The sequence below is a fragment of the Cricetulus griseus genome, assembly GCF_003668045.3.
Source record: "Cricetulus griseus strain 17A/GY chromosome 1 unlocalized genomic scaffold, alternate assembly CriGri-PICRH-1.0 chr1_0, whole genome shotgun sequence".
In the NCBI taxonomy this organism is placed as follows: Eukaryota; Metazoa; Chordata; class Mammalia; order Rodentia; family Cricetidae; genus Cricetulus; species Cricetulus griseus.
The window spans coordinates 4,638,058-4,652,120 of record NW_023276806.1 but is presented as its reverse complement, the minus strand read 5'-3'; the positions used below and the strand labels follow the sequence as shown (position 1 = coordinate 4,652,120).

At 45.5% G+C, this 14,063-nt stretch overlaps 1 protein-coding gene across 1 annotated transcript in view; it reads right to left on the bottom strand.

Annotated features, from left to right (window-relative positions):
- Positions 1 to 829: 829 nt before the first annotated feature.
- Positions 830 to 14,063, bottom strand: part of Tnni3k (TNNI3 interacting kinase) — a 276,112-nt gene continuing 262,878 nt past the window's right edge. Inside the window, exons 24-25 of the mRNA XM_027395192.2 lie at positions 6,572 to 6,651; positions 830 to 906 (exon numbers count right to left, since the gene is read on the bottom strand). Of these exons, the coding sequence (XP_027250993.1) occupies positions 830 to 906; positions 6,572 to 6,651 (157 nt within the window). The remainder of the gene's footprint in view (positions 907 to 6,571; positions 6,652 to 14,063) is intronic.

Genomic DNA, 14,063 nt, shown 5'->3' with positions numbered 1-14,063 from the left:
GTACACACACCACAGCTTGAGTGTGGAGGACAGAGTACAGCCCACAGGGACTGGTTCTCTCTTCTGACTCTTGGCTCCTGGGGATCAAGCCTTAAGCAAATTGCTTTTACCCGCTGAGCCGTCTCGCCAGCCCAGGTCTCTCAACATATCTGTGTGAAATGTTTCACTTCATGTCTGTGTGAAATTCTAGCCTGGCATCCGTGTGCTGATTTCATAACTGATGCCATGAGTGACATCTTACTAGTAACTATCACTGATGGGTTGTTCCGGTAAAGCCAAGGCAGCTGGTGAGATACAGGGAGGAAGCTGGACAATCACACATTTTACGTTTCTGTGCTTTTACCAGTCCTTCTGTAAAGAGACACATTCAGCGTAAGCCCTGTTCAAATAAAACACACTTCTGAACCTATGTTCCAGAACACCAAAGAGTCTTTAATCACAGAATGAACACCAGAAGTGATATCAAGAGATAAGGCATAAACAACACTGTTAGACACCCAAACAGAGATGCTCCAACACAGCCTGCATAAGGTCAAAACCAAGCCAGATATCTACATAGACTTGAACCCCCCATCCCCGAGCAACCAGGGTGCTTTATATATCAAGCTAAGAACAACTCATGATATGCATTCTGTATTTGCTCCTTGGCACTTCGTGCTTGGTGCAATTCAAAGCCCACCCTATAGAAGGGAATTAAGTAAAGGCAGAACAAACAAGGCAATTTGGAGACACCTCAGAGGGCAGAGTATTATAATTGGAAGTGATGCTGCTGTGGATAGAATCCCCGCTGTCAGTCTGTGAGAAAATCCTTAGGTGTATGTCGGGCCTGTCAGCTGCTGTCTTCAAAGCTGCCACTGTTCCGGCGGGAGTGAAAGTGCATTGGGCTCATGGGATCAGATACGTAGCCTGCATCAGAAAGAAGTTCAGTTGTTACTTATTGACCTTCTGGCACCTCCCCTGCTTGTATTCACCAGTTGAACCCAGTGACACACAAAGCTGCCAGACAGTCCTTTGGGATCCTGGGACTGAAGACTGGACCAGAGTCCCTGGTGCTTCTAAGATTTAAATGGAAACATGGTGCTGACGCCAGATCTGTGACAACATCTGCTTTGAACACTGGTCTGTAGATAGTATTTAAGTTTACAGGAGAGCAGCACTTGCTTCTGGAAGGAAACCTGTCATGATAGTGGAGAGCACAGGTTTTGTGCCAGGCAAGCGTGTTTTAAGTAATGGTTCCACAGTTGCTGTTGTTGGGATATTTGTCAGATTAAGCCTTTCTAAGCATCAGCAGTCTCATCTGTAAATGGGAGGATGGTTGGTTCCTATTACAAGGTTGCTGTCTGTGTCTGGCGAGTGGCAGTCAACCCAGGGGATGAAGCAAAGGCTGATCTGAACGGGAAGGGTGATGGGGAAGGAAGAGCAGCCTGGAGACATTGCTTGCTTGTCTCCTAGATGCTCACCTTTTAAGTGCTCATCAAAGGGTCAGGTCTGAAGACCAGTGGCATTTGATACCCTTTAGAGCAACAGCCCTGGGCAGCTCCAAGAATGGATCCACTGGCTCTAGAGTAAAGCACCGGATCCACTGGCTCTAGAGTACAGCACCGGATCCACTGGCTCTAGAGTACAGCACCAGATCCACTGGCTCTAGAGTAAAGCACCGGATCCACTGGCTCTAGAGTAAAGCACCGGATCCACTGGCTCTAGAGTACAGCACCGGATCCACTGGCTCTAGAGTACAGCACCAGATCCACTGGCTCTAGAGTAAAGCACCGGATCCACTGGCTCTAGAGTAAAGCACCAGATCCACTGGCTCTAGAGTACAGCACCGGATCCACTGGCTCTAGAGTACGGCACCGGATCCACTGGCTCTAGAGTAAAGCACTGGATCCACTGGCTCTAGAGTAAAGCACCGGATCCACTGGCTCTAGAGTAAAGCACCGGATCCACTGGCTCTAGAGTACAGCACTGGATCCACTGGCTCTAGAGTACAGCACCAGATCCACTGGCTCTAGAGTAAAGCACTGGATCCACTGGCTCTAGAGTAAAGCACCGGATCCACTGGCTCTAGAGTACAGCACTGGATCCACTGGCTCTAGAGTACAGCACCGGATCCTCTGGCTCTAGAGTAAAGCACCGGATCTACTGGCTCTAGAGTACAGCACCGGATCCACTGGCTCTAGAGTAAAGCACCGGATCCATTGGCTCTAGAGTAAAGCACTGGATCCACTGGCTCTAGAGTAAAGCACTGGATGCACTGGCTCTAGAGTAAAGCACTGGATGCACTGGCTCTAGAGTAAAGCACTGGATCCAGCAGGTTCAGAGTACAGCAATGATTCAGTATTACTAGATTACGGCACTGGGTCCAGTATCTCTAGAGTACAGCACTGGGTCCAGTATCTCTAGAGTACAGCACTGGGTCCAGTATCTCTAGCGTACAGCACTGGGTCCAGTATCTCTAGAGTACAGCACTGGGTCCAGAATCTCTAGAGTATGGCACTGGGTCCAGCAGCTCTACAGTACAGCACTGGGTCCAGTATCTCTAGAGTAAAGCACTGGATCCAGCAGGTTCAGAGTACAGCACTGATTCAGTATCACTAGATTACGGCACTGGGTCCAGTATCTCTAGAATACAGCACTGGGCAAAAGAACTCACTGGGTCAGGGCAGGGGGTTGCTTCCTTTCCACATTGGCACAGGACCATCCACTATTTCTGAAAAACAGGCAGTTTACCAACAGGTGCTGATGGTTTTCCCCTGTCAAAACCCCAGGTATCAGGGCCAACACATCACTTTTAAGCCATGTAGCCATATGCAGGGTTTGGGCACATTCACTTTCAAAAGAAAGACTCTTCTGTGAGAAAATGCTGCTGACACCGGCACTTTTGAGTATGGGTCCCTCTCACTGTCCTCTATCAGGATTGACCCAGGTCAGAGCTGAGGGCCAATGTGTGTGCGTGTGTGCCTGTGTGTGTGTGTGTGTGTGTGTGTGTGTGTGTGTGTGTGTGCAAGACAGAGAGAGAGAGAGAGAGAGAGAGAGAGAGAGAGAGAGAGAGAGAGCACATGTGAGGTATGTTAGATGAGACAAAGCCAACTCACATCACTAAATCTTAACTGTTGGCCAGTAAAGCAGAATCAACATCCTAGCATAAAAATATTTCTTTTGTCCAGCTGAAGTGCAGCTTTACTCTGGGCACAGAGAGAGCTTTATTCAGCTGTCAGTGCACTGTGACTTTCTCATCTTCTAGTGTTCCACACACGATTACACCGGCTTTGACTGTGGCTGCACCTCTCACCCCAGTGACTCCAGTGAAGACCTGACAGAAAGTGCGGGTCCCACAGGGAGGGTGGGCTATGCTTCCGGAATGAGTGACAAATTCAGCAGCCACTGGGGCTGCTGATGCCCTGTGGCAGCGCAACAAGCAGAATTTGACTGCAGAGTGCAGGGAGAGACGGAGCCACATCTCAGTGTTTTGTTACTTAAGGGCGAAAGTCTGGAGTTAAGACTGGACGGCTGCATGCTCATTTTCACTTCTGGATTCTGCCTCTGCCTGTTGAGGTTAAAATGGCTCAACCCGTGTATTCTGGCTTAGGGACCAGCATGGAAGAGGGTAGAAGAGTGTAAGGAAGGGACTGCTGGAGAACAATGTCCTCTGGACGCGAGAGGTCCATGACACTTGTCTTAGCTGGGGTTACCATGGCTGTGACAAAACACAGTGGACAAGAACAAGTTATGGAGGAAAGGCTTTATTTGGCTTATGCTTCCACATGGCTGTTCATCATCTGAGGAAGTCAGGGCAGGAACTCAAACAGGGTAGGAACCTGGAGGCAGGAGCTGATGCAGAGGCCATGGAGGGGAGCTGCTCACTGGCTTGCTTCTCATGGCTTGCTCAGCCCGCTTTCTTACAGAACCCAGGGCCAGGAGTCCAGGGCAGCTAGCTGCACACCAATGTGCTGGTTCCTCTTCCATTAATCACTAATTAAGAAAACATCCTAGAGGTTTTCCTGCCTACAGCTTGATTTTAGGGAGGCATTTTTGAGGATCCCTCCTCTCCATTGACTCCAGCTTCCATCAAGTTGACATAAAACCACCTAGAGCAGCACTCAACTCACAGCAGCTACGGCAGCACATACAAGACTCGAAGGAGATCAAGCCAGTCAGTATCCCAGCATGGGTGTGAGATTGGTACCGAAGCCCATGCTCCAAGCTGAGGCATATGGGCACTTGCTGGCTGCCGGCAGGTTGCCCACGCTCCTCCAGTGGATGGCCTACTCCCATGCACATGTGGGCAGCAATAATGGATTGCGACGGTTATTTAAAAAGAACAGCTGAAGTCGGGGACGTGCATGTGATGGAGGGAGCCAGAGGAGTCACACAGGGCGAGCAGGGGAGCAAATGTGACCACAATGCATTAGATACACCTTTAAAATTTTCAAAGAGTATATCAAAATACATTTTAAAAACTAACAAGAGAAAGCTCATGAGGTTGTTGCTGTAGGAAATGAAAGCACAGCCAGGCTGGGAACAAAGGGAAGATTGCTGTGGGTTTGGGGCTAACCTCAGCTACTTGGAGAGATACTGTCTCAAATAGCAAATGGAAAAACAAACCAAAACAGAAATGGAAGGGTAATCCAAGCTGGGCAAAATGTTATTCCCAGGTGGGGAGATTACAAAATAAGTGTATCTTATCTATAGGAATTCTCACTCCATCCAAACACCCTAATGTTTTCTACTGGTCCTGGTACAGAGATGTTCAGGAAAGGTAGACATCTACAGTATTACTCAACCCCTGTTTCCTATGCTTCATCTTGGGGAATTATCTGAGTGATGTTTCTTTAAGAAATCCTCAAGGGGCTAGGGAGATGGCTACTCTTGCAGATTACCCAAGTTAGAGTCCCTATACCACCATGGCAGTCACAACTTCTGAAATTCCAATTCTAGGGGATCTGATTCCCTCTTCTAATCTTCATGGCACCAACATGCATGTGGTACATAGACATGCATGCAAGCAAGACACGCACACATACAGTTAAATGAATCAGCCTAAATTTTTCTTGAAGTTATTTTTGGGCGAAAGAGCAGCTTCACCCTGAATCTGCCATGGAAAGCTTCCCTAGCAAGCCCAGGGTTCACAGGCTGCTCTGAGTATTACTGAGGAGTCTTAAGAAAAGACACTGGTAGCTATGGGAAGATGTGAGGCTGTGACACCTGGAGACATTTGCCCTCTGAGGGATCCATGACTGGATTGGCCAATTACTCCATACAGCCGCTGACAGGAGCCCATCTACATGCTAGCACACACTAGGAGAAGAGAGAGTCCTTTCCTCTAAGGTTCTCAAGACAGCCAGAGCTCACTGCATTGCAACTAAGCAGAGTAATTTCCCTTTGTTTCTTCAGGGATTTCTAGGGCATTGGGTAGCAGCTCCTTGAAGACAAGGTGCACAGGTTCCATAATGTAGGGTCTCAGGCCACTACTGTCAGCATGTTCATTCTCCCTGAAACATAGCTCTAGTAACAAATCTGAAGTGCTTAACCGATGTGTTCAGTCCTTCATGCAATCAAAGGGATGAGCCATGAATAAATGGGTCATTGGACTAATATTTAGATTAGTATAGAGCCTTTTAGACTTAAAGGCTGGAAGGGATATCATCACCCTAGTCCTAGCTGATGGTAGTTAAAGTTAGATGATATAATATTTCTAGTAGGAAATATTAAATATAATCATAATTATCTATAGGAGTTCTCAATCTATCCAAACACCCCAAAGTAGCTTATAGTAAAGGTTTCTGTATTTCCCTCGGCTTCCAGAGGCCAGAATCAAACTTTATTAATTATTCCAAAGAGCTGTATTAATTCATTGTGGAGCAGTCCTGTGAGATAGACCCAGGCAGCTCTCCTGTGCTTCTGTGCCAGCTGTTTGAGGGAATGGATGGATTGCTTTGAACCCTATATTGCTCAGCTCTTAGGGAAGAACTCTCTGAGGTAATGCAACCTTGGGAACGTCTCCCTGCACCCAGTGAGGTGAGCTCAGAGAGAGTGGATCCAGGGCAACAAAGGGTTTACAATGCCAGGAGAGCCAAAGATGATTTACATAAAACCTTGCATCTTAAGTCTTCATTACACACAAATTCATTCATGCTTACAATCTCTGGAACCTGTATACACTCCAATACAGACATATGTTCATATATATTTTAGGTATTCTTACTTATACTACACAGACCCTTGAACTCACATATCCAATGTGTACACACTGACACTCTCACTTATACACACACACACATACACACACACACACACACACACACACACACACACACACACACACACACGGACTTGCACACTCATGCTCACACACACTCATATACACCCACACTCATGTAGAGTGCGGCATACTTTATTAAGCTTGAAGATAAATGAATTGTTATAAAGACTTCAGTATCAGAATCTGTAGAATATTGTTTTAGTTGCCTATCATTTCTGGTTATTACAAAACACAAAATTTTCTCCCCTGTTACCAAAACAAGTGACAGCCACCTCCCTAGGAGTGATTTCCTTGATGTCTGCTACTTACCATATTTGTCAATGGTTGAATATTGGGTACTTCTGTTCATTTCCTCCAAAGACAGGCCTGGATTGGAGTGTGTCCCGACACTGGAAGATGAATGAGACACTTCTTTACATGGGGGTCTAGACTTATAAAATATAATATAAAACAGAATCCAGTCATCCAGTAGAGATCCGAAGAAATGTCAATGAGATGTCTATGTAATTTGGCTTTATTTATATCTTGTTTCTGTTGAGGTCAGAACTGTTGGAGTAAGTTAGACCTAGGTGTGAGTCTTGCCCTCTTCCTCATAGGTTATGGTTGCCAGCAGGTTGGCCTTGGCTGATCACTCTCTCTGAGCCTCAGTTTTTGTATCTTCACAATAAGAGACGACATCAATATTTCTATTATCTTTTCTTAATGGGTGGATATAAACAAGAGGAGTGCCGAGTCCAGATGCAGCCAATACTGTGATCTTTACTTAAAAGAAGCTAATGACACTAATGTCTCAGTAGGTTGACACACGAATGCCACACACCCTCAGCACTATTATGAAATGATAACTCCACAGGGCTGAGATAGCACTATTGTCTGTGTAGTGTTTCCATCCAGCCTTTTAATCCAGTCTGTGTCAATGGAGCATCATCCTCTCAGCTCACAGTTAAGGAAACAGCATGCCAGCAATGGACCAATGGAGCTGGGTGTGGCTCATCTAAAACCACATCCCCAAGCCTGCACACACACACACACACACACACACACACACACACACACACACACACACACACAGACACACACACACACTATTCCTCAGCAATGCATGTCCCCAGTATTCCTTGATCCTGCTCTTCCCCAATTCCTACATCAGCTTGTTTAAGGGGTGACTTCCTTCCCAGTGCTGATCTCCCTTATTGAACTTGTCTGCTGGGGTCACTGCACACACTGCATTTCTGCAATCTTCCTTGTGTTCATTTGATCTTTAGTGTTCTCAGAGCAGCTGCCCTGGGGAGTCCAGAATGGTGCCCTCCCTGAATCTATCAAGATCCATGCCCTCCCCAGGTCCACAGCAAAGCTCTTCATGCCACAAGCTCTCCAGTCCCTTCCCTTGCTTTGGTCACCAGCATCAGTGTCAGCCAGTGCCATCCACCCAAATCCCTGGTGTGCACTCCGTAATCCTTACCACCTCCCTTTCCAGTCAAGGCTTCTTTGCAAAAACCGCCAGGTCTACCCACCACTCTTCTAATATGGAAACCTCTTTCTCCTCAGGACTTCTGCAGTTCTCCTCCTAATTGGTCTCTCTGCTTTCACCCCTGTCCCTGAGAGATGCATTCTTTCCATATCTTCCATAGTGCTCATTTCAAAACACAAAGCAGGTTAAAACATCTGTCTGCTTAAACCTCCCAGCGAATTCTGGGTTCACTCGGGACACAATGCAAATGCCCTGCTGTCTTCACCGGAGCCTGCCCTGCCTCCTCTCCGATGTATTTCCTACTCTTTATCCCATGTGCTCTCCCTCAAGCCCTCCTGGTTTATTTTTACCACCTCAGAGCCTTCTCATCACTAACTCACTTTCAAACTCTTCCTCAAGAGCCAGACCCTGATGCTGAGAATTTGCCTTGCCTCCACCTGTGGCTCCTTTGTAATCCAGACCTCGCGTCATGCGTCCCTGTCTCAGCTGGCTCTTCTCTGATGGCCGTTCCCAAGTAGCCAGTCTTCGGCCGTGTTCACTCCACTCCATGACGGTCTTACTTATTTTGGAACTTACATGTCATCTGCTTACGTATACACTGGCACCTATATCTTAATGCACAGCAAGGCCAAAGACAAGTTTCTTATTCTCTGCTGTGCCCTCAACCCTCAGAGTAATCCTGGCCCATGCTAGAGGTCAACCAATAGTTTTAAGAATCGAATGAATGAATGAATGAATGAATGAATGAATGAATTCCTAAATGATGCATGCCACTCTATCCTTTCTCGGCTGGGTACATCTGTAACGAAAACCTCAGCTTGATCTGTCCCTGCTTGCCCTGGGCCCTGAAGGTCAGAGGATGAAGCCCCTGCTGTTATAGCATTTGTGTTCTTTGGGTCTTGTATTCTTACTGTTCCTCAATAGTGGCCCCCATCAACACAAGTTCAGCCACAGTAAGTAACAGATTTTCCAAACAGCCCCTCTTAGCTGCTTGCCCCACTTACATGTATAGCCCCTGACAGAAAGCAGGGTGTGTTACTGCTAGAAATGGGCATTTCCTGTTAGGCCTCTGGAGGTGTGTTATGTGCCTTTTGCTTTTACCCTGTGACAAAACTGACTTAGGTCTCAGTTACGCATCTGTAAAGTGGGGAATGACAAGACTTGTGTTGGACAGTCGATTGTGGGTATTGTTTCAAGTCTTTTGGGTCTAGGGTTTAGGAGGCACTCAGTAAAATCACTTGAGCTTAGTATCTGCCCAAGTCATCCAATTCTGTGAAGACCTCTTGGGATGCCCTCCCCTCTTCCACACCCTTCAGTAACCCACACTGTAATCTCAGTGCTCTGGTGAGTCTGCTCTGGTGTAGAATTGCCTGTATTAGTGTACTGTTGAACTCAGCTACATAGAGGAAAACCAAGATCCCTTTCCTTGTGGTTGGCCTCTCATTGGGCTTCTTCAGTAGTTTACAATCAAAATGAAAGTGTGTTAAATAAAATCAAGTGCTTCAAAACTGTTCCTTTAGAGGAGTCAGAGTTTTCTGTAATGCCCACTCACACTTACTGGAGTGACTACATCTCTAGTCTCACCTTCTTAGAGGGAGGGAATAACAAAGAGACGAAAGATTAATGTCTCAAAGCATGACACAGCATCATCTCAATCAACATGAAATAGTAAACAGCAAATAATGCTGGTCAGTAGACTGTTGATTCATTTTCAAAATGAGATTTCAGTGTCTGTAGCCTCCTTTGGACTCTAGCTCCCTTTAAGCAATGTGTTCTCTGCAGTAGTCTTGGCAACAAGATGGTAATAAGGAATGAATACTTTATCAACTAAAATGGCTATCTGGTTTCCCTTGAATAAAAGCCTATCTCCAGGGTGCCCTGGGTGCTCAGTGGCTGAATGCAGTTCATGCCTGGGAACTTAACCTTTCCCTGGAGATGCATACACACTGGCACTGGCCTCTGTTCTAGGGTGACAGACAGATGGATGCCAAGCACACCCAGGCCAAACAAAAGAAGAAACTAGACCCCAGTCGATGGAGCTAGCTGTTCATACCCAGGCACATTCCAGCTTCGGCAAGGGTTTTACAGACGCTCAGAGTGTAAGGCATGTGTCAGGACTCAGGCCTCAGTAGTGACCACAAGAAACCAAGGCCCTTCCAGTGATGCAGCACCCACAAAGCAAATGCCTGTGACTCTGAGCCCATGGCAGGTAAGGCAAGCGGCAGCTTCTAAGTGTTCTTCCATTGGTTTCTGTTTCTTTCTGTTTTGTTTGTATTTTGAAGCAGGAGCTTAGGTAGCCTCTGACTGACGATGTTGATGAGGATGGCTTTGAATCTGGATCCTTCTGTCTCTGTTGTGGGAGTGTCTGAGTGACAGACATTAATCACCACACGTGGTCCCTACTGTTTCAATCATTATGGAAACCAGGCAGCCTTCTTATGCTAAAAGGATGTCATCTATATATGTATACCCATAGATGTGTGACTAGGAAATCCTGTGTATATTTTGTGAGCATACGGTGATTTTTTTCTCTTATAAAAAGAGAACAAGATAGTTTTAAAATGTGTTTTTTTTTTGTAATATGATATGATGTATCTGAGCACTGAATGGTCTTTTCCTCTTTGAACTAAACAATTCACATGAATTCTGCAACTTGCACATGCACCATTATTGCTGTTGGCTGAAGCAAATGTGACAATGATGCAATAACAAGTACACCAGGCAAAGATTACCATCAACCGAAAAACAAATCAGGGTGTGTGCAAGGCCAGAGCACTGTGGGTAGCAGACAAGTACCCGAAGATGGAGCACATCCCAACAAGGGCTCCACTTCTTCAAGGGAGCACACGGCACAGTCTACTGCCTCCTCGCGTGGGTTAATGGGTATTATCACAGGCACGACTCCAGACAGGCAGGACTAACTTTGAAATTGCTTTTTGAGATTTCCTAGATTGCTAGAGGCCACTGACGTTGAATAGGAACCTGAAAGTGAGTAGATCTGTTGCATGGTGATAAAGAGCAAGAGGGGACCCTCAGCTGGAATCCACATGTGGCTTCCAGAGGAGTGCTGGCAGGTCTTCTCATGACTACGTGGCCAGTAGGAAAGGGAGACTTGTGTCAAAGGACAAATGGTTAGAGGGAATTGTTAGCGATGAACATTCAGAGGTAACTTGAGGTCTGCCTCAGCCCGTATGGGTGACTGTCCTACAAGGTGAGGCTGAGCCTCAGGCCTGGTGAATAAATAAGTCAAACATCTGAAAACAAGTCGACCTGTTCTCATAGGGTCATAATCAACCCACCATGGAAATGTGAAAGCCAAGGCTGGAGCAGCTGCTGGGGGCCAGGTACGAAGCTGTCCCTGGAAGTCACAGAGGGATATCTCTGTTGTTCTGTCCCTTACATTCTCAGAAGCACCTTATGGATGATGGAAACTGATAAGAACCAGTGACATGAGAAGGTTGAGTAAGATGTCAACTTCCATTTAGGCAGGAGATTTTGAGCTCCCTTGTCTGAGTGCTCTGACTCAGCTTGGGCCGCGTGCACACGCGCACACACACACACACACACACACACACACACACACACACACATCATTACACACTGGATGTTGCATGTAGCCTTTTTTATACTTAGTCCATTTGATCCATGCATCTGCCTGGAAGGATTATCTCCATTTCTGGGGAAGAACCTCATTGCCGCCAAGATGAAGCTGAGCCAAGTTAAGGATTTCTCAGAAACTCATCATTGTTCTGATGGACTGACTAAGTAAAACTGGCTCTGGGGAATGAATAAGGGCTTCACAGAAGGGTGTGTAGATAATTTTGTGCATATTCATGTTGCAGTGTTTGAGAAGTGACTGAGGGGACCCCCTAAAACCAACATTAAGATTCTCTTTATCCAGGAAAGTGTTTGTTAAGCAAGGTCCAAGAAGAAATAAGGAGAATATTGTCTGAACAGACGGGGAACCTCTCCTGCTGTCTCTCCGGAGTCGGGGATGAGCCAGTGTCATAGTGAGTCCAAATGGCCCCATTTAGAGCCTTCAAAGCACACAGAGCTGTTGCTTCCAGACCACAGCCTGCCAAATGCTTTGGTATCACAGAATAAATTCTGGTCTTGGCTATGGGGTCTCTTGAATTCTCAGAATATTTTCTGGAGCCATAGTTACTTCTGACTGTGTGACATTCCAAAAAGGCCACCAAAGGGAACCCTTCCTGTGTTAGTACCTTCTTCTCTGGTTGATACCTGTAGCTTTGGGACTATGGTTGGTGCATTGTGGTAAATGTATACTGTTATCTATGGCTTGGATATAATAATGGAATTAAAACAATGGAATCAAAGACACATAACATACAAATTCAACTACAGTGTCATAACAATAGCAACAGCAAACTCCTCTGCTTATCAAGGGCTCTGTGGATTGTACATGTTTTTCACTGCTTAGCTTGTAACTTTTTTTTTGCTGAAAGCCCCCAAGGCATCTGGAAAAGCACAACTTTATGTTCACACTGGGGAGATGGAGAATCAGCTCTAATGTTCAGATGACTGGCACCAATGCTCAGGATTGGCAAGAAGCTGAACCAGATCTTGAACAAAAGGCTGTCAGAGCATCAAACCAGACTCCCTAGTAAATAGTCTATTTAAATGCAACGTATACCAAACTATTCTATCACCTGGGAACTCACTGGAATAGTCGTGAGGAACTACTACGGGTATTTTTATCTTTGGCAAATAAAAATGAACAACAAATTCTTCATTATAAACAGCCTTTGTCTTTACAGCCAAAGCAGAGCCGTCTTCCTTATGTCTTGCTCTGTTTACTTTCTGAACACTGTTCCTTTCCTTTGAGCACAAGTGAACTTGTTTCCTTGCAGGGATGTTAAAACATGAGGTATATACATACCTGTGCAAATGCGTGCGGGCACATGCACACACAATCACACATACACATGTACACATATAAGCACACATATGCACACTTACACATATAACTATATACACACAAATATACATGGACACACACACATGCACATTCACCTACTTACACACACACACATACATATTCACCTACACACACAGACACACATGCACACACATATACATACGTATGCACACACATGCACATTTACACACATAACTATATACACACACAAATAAAGATGCACACGCACATTTACCTAGACTCACACAACACACACACACACACACACACACACACACACACACACACACACACACAGAGCTCTTTTAAATCAGCATTTATGACGCCCACCACCCCCTTGTCTTGGGTAATATTCTAAGCTGCACACATAGATTCATGTTCCTGTAAACAGCCCTGGCTACATTGAACAACAATGGGAAAAATCATTAGGTGACCGGTGTGATTAAACACTCCAGGCAAAATAGTCTTCTATTCTAATTGGTCCAATTAGGTTTTATGTAGCTAACAATGCCCTCGGGCTACCTGCATCCTGGAAGAATTAGCCATTTGGACTTCAAATAAGACAATGCAATCCAGAGCCTCACAGCTTTGCAAATGTTTTTTTGTGGTTTATTGGATCTTTTTGCCATCTGTCAGAATTGTGTTCCTTTGTGAGGCTATTAGTACAATCTTCCTGGCCAGGGGCACCTTGTGGGCTTCCTTCCAAGGGGAATATTTCCAAGTCACATCTTTCACTCAAAAGGAAGCTCACACAGATAACTTCTATCAGAATTTTAGGTGGTTGACACCTATCTGAAAAGCCGATTGAAAGACAAGGCAGAGAGACGGCGGCTGAAGTGCTAATAAAGGTGTTTACGCTATGAAATCTGTGCTTGCCATGGAAAGGGCTGTGAGTGGGTTGGCTGAACCTTTTGGCATTTAGCTGAAAACAAATAGTTCTATTTAAAGTGGACCTGCCATGAGGGATAAATGCCTTGCTCTGTTTTGTGGTGACTTTTCATGCAGCTCATATTTCCTCCTGAGCAAAGGCTAAGACAGCATTTCTACCAGAATTGCAAACACCTTGGCCTACCTTCGAAAGATTCTAACTATACTTTAAGTTCAACATTGCTTGTCTATTCAAGACTTTACCCAGACTGTTTTCAAAGCATTGTTTTGTGTTTGCTAATATTCCATATTTGAGAATGTCCTAAATTAAAACAGATTTATTCCTGCCATTATATAGAATGGGCAATAGCCTAAATATTTATGGAGCCAATGATCAGTGTCAAATCTCTCTTGCCAGAAAAGCAAACCAATCAGTTTCTTTCAGGGGCAAATACCCCCTGTCCAGAAAGGCTTGGAGACCAATCTGGTCAGAGCTTTGCTTAAGTCATTAGGCAAATGCCTAA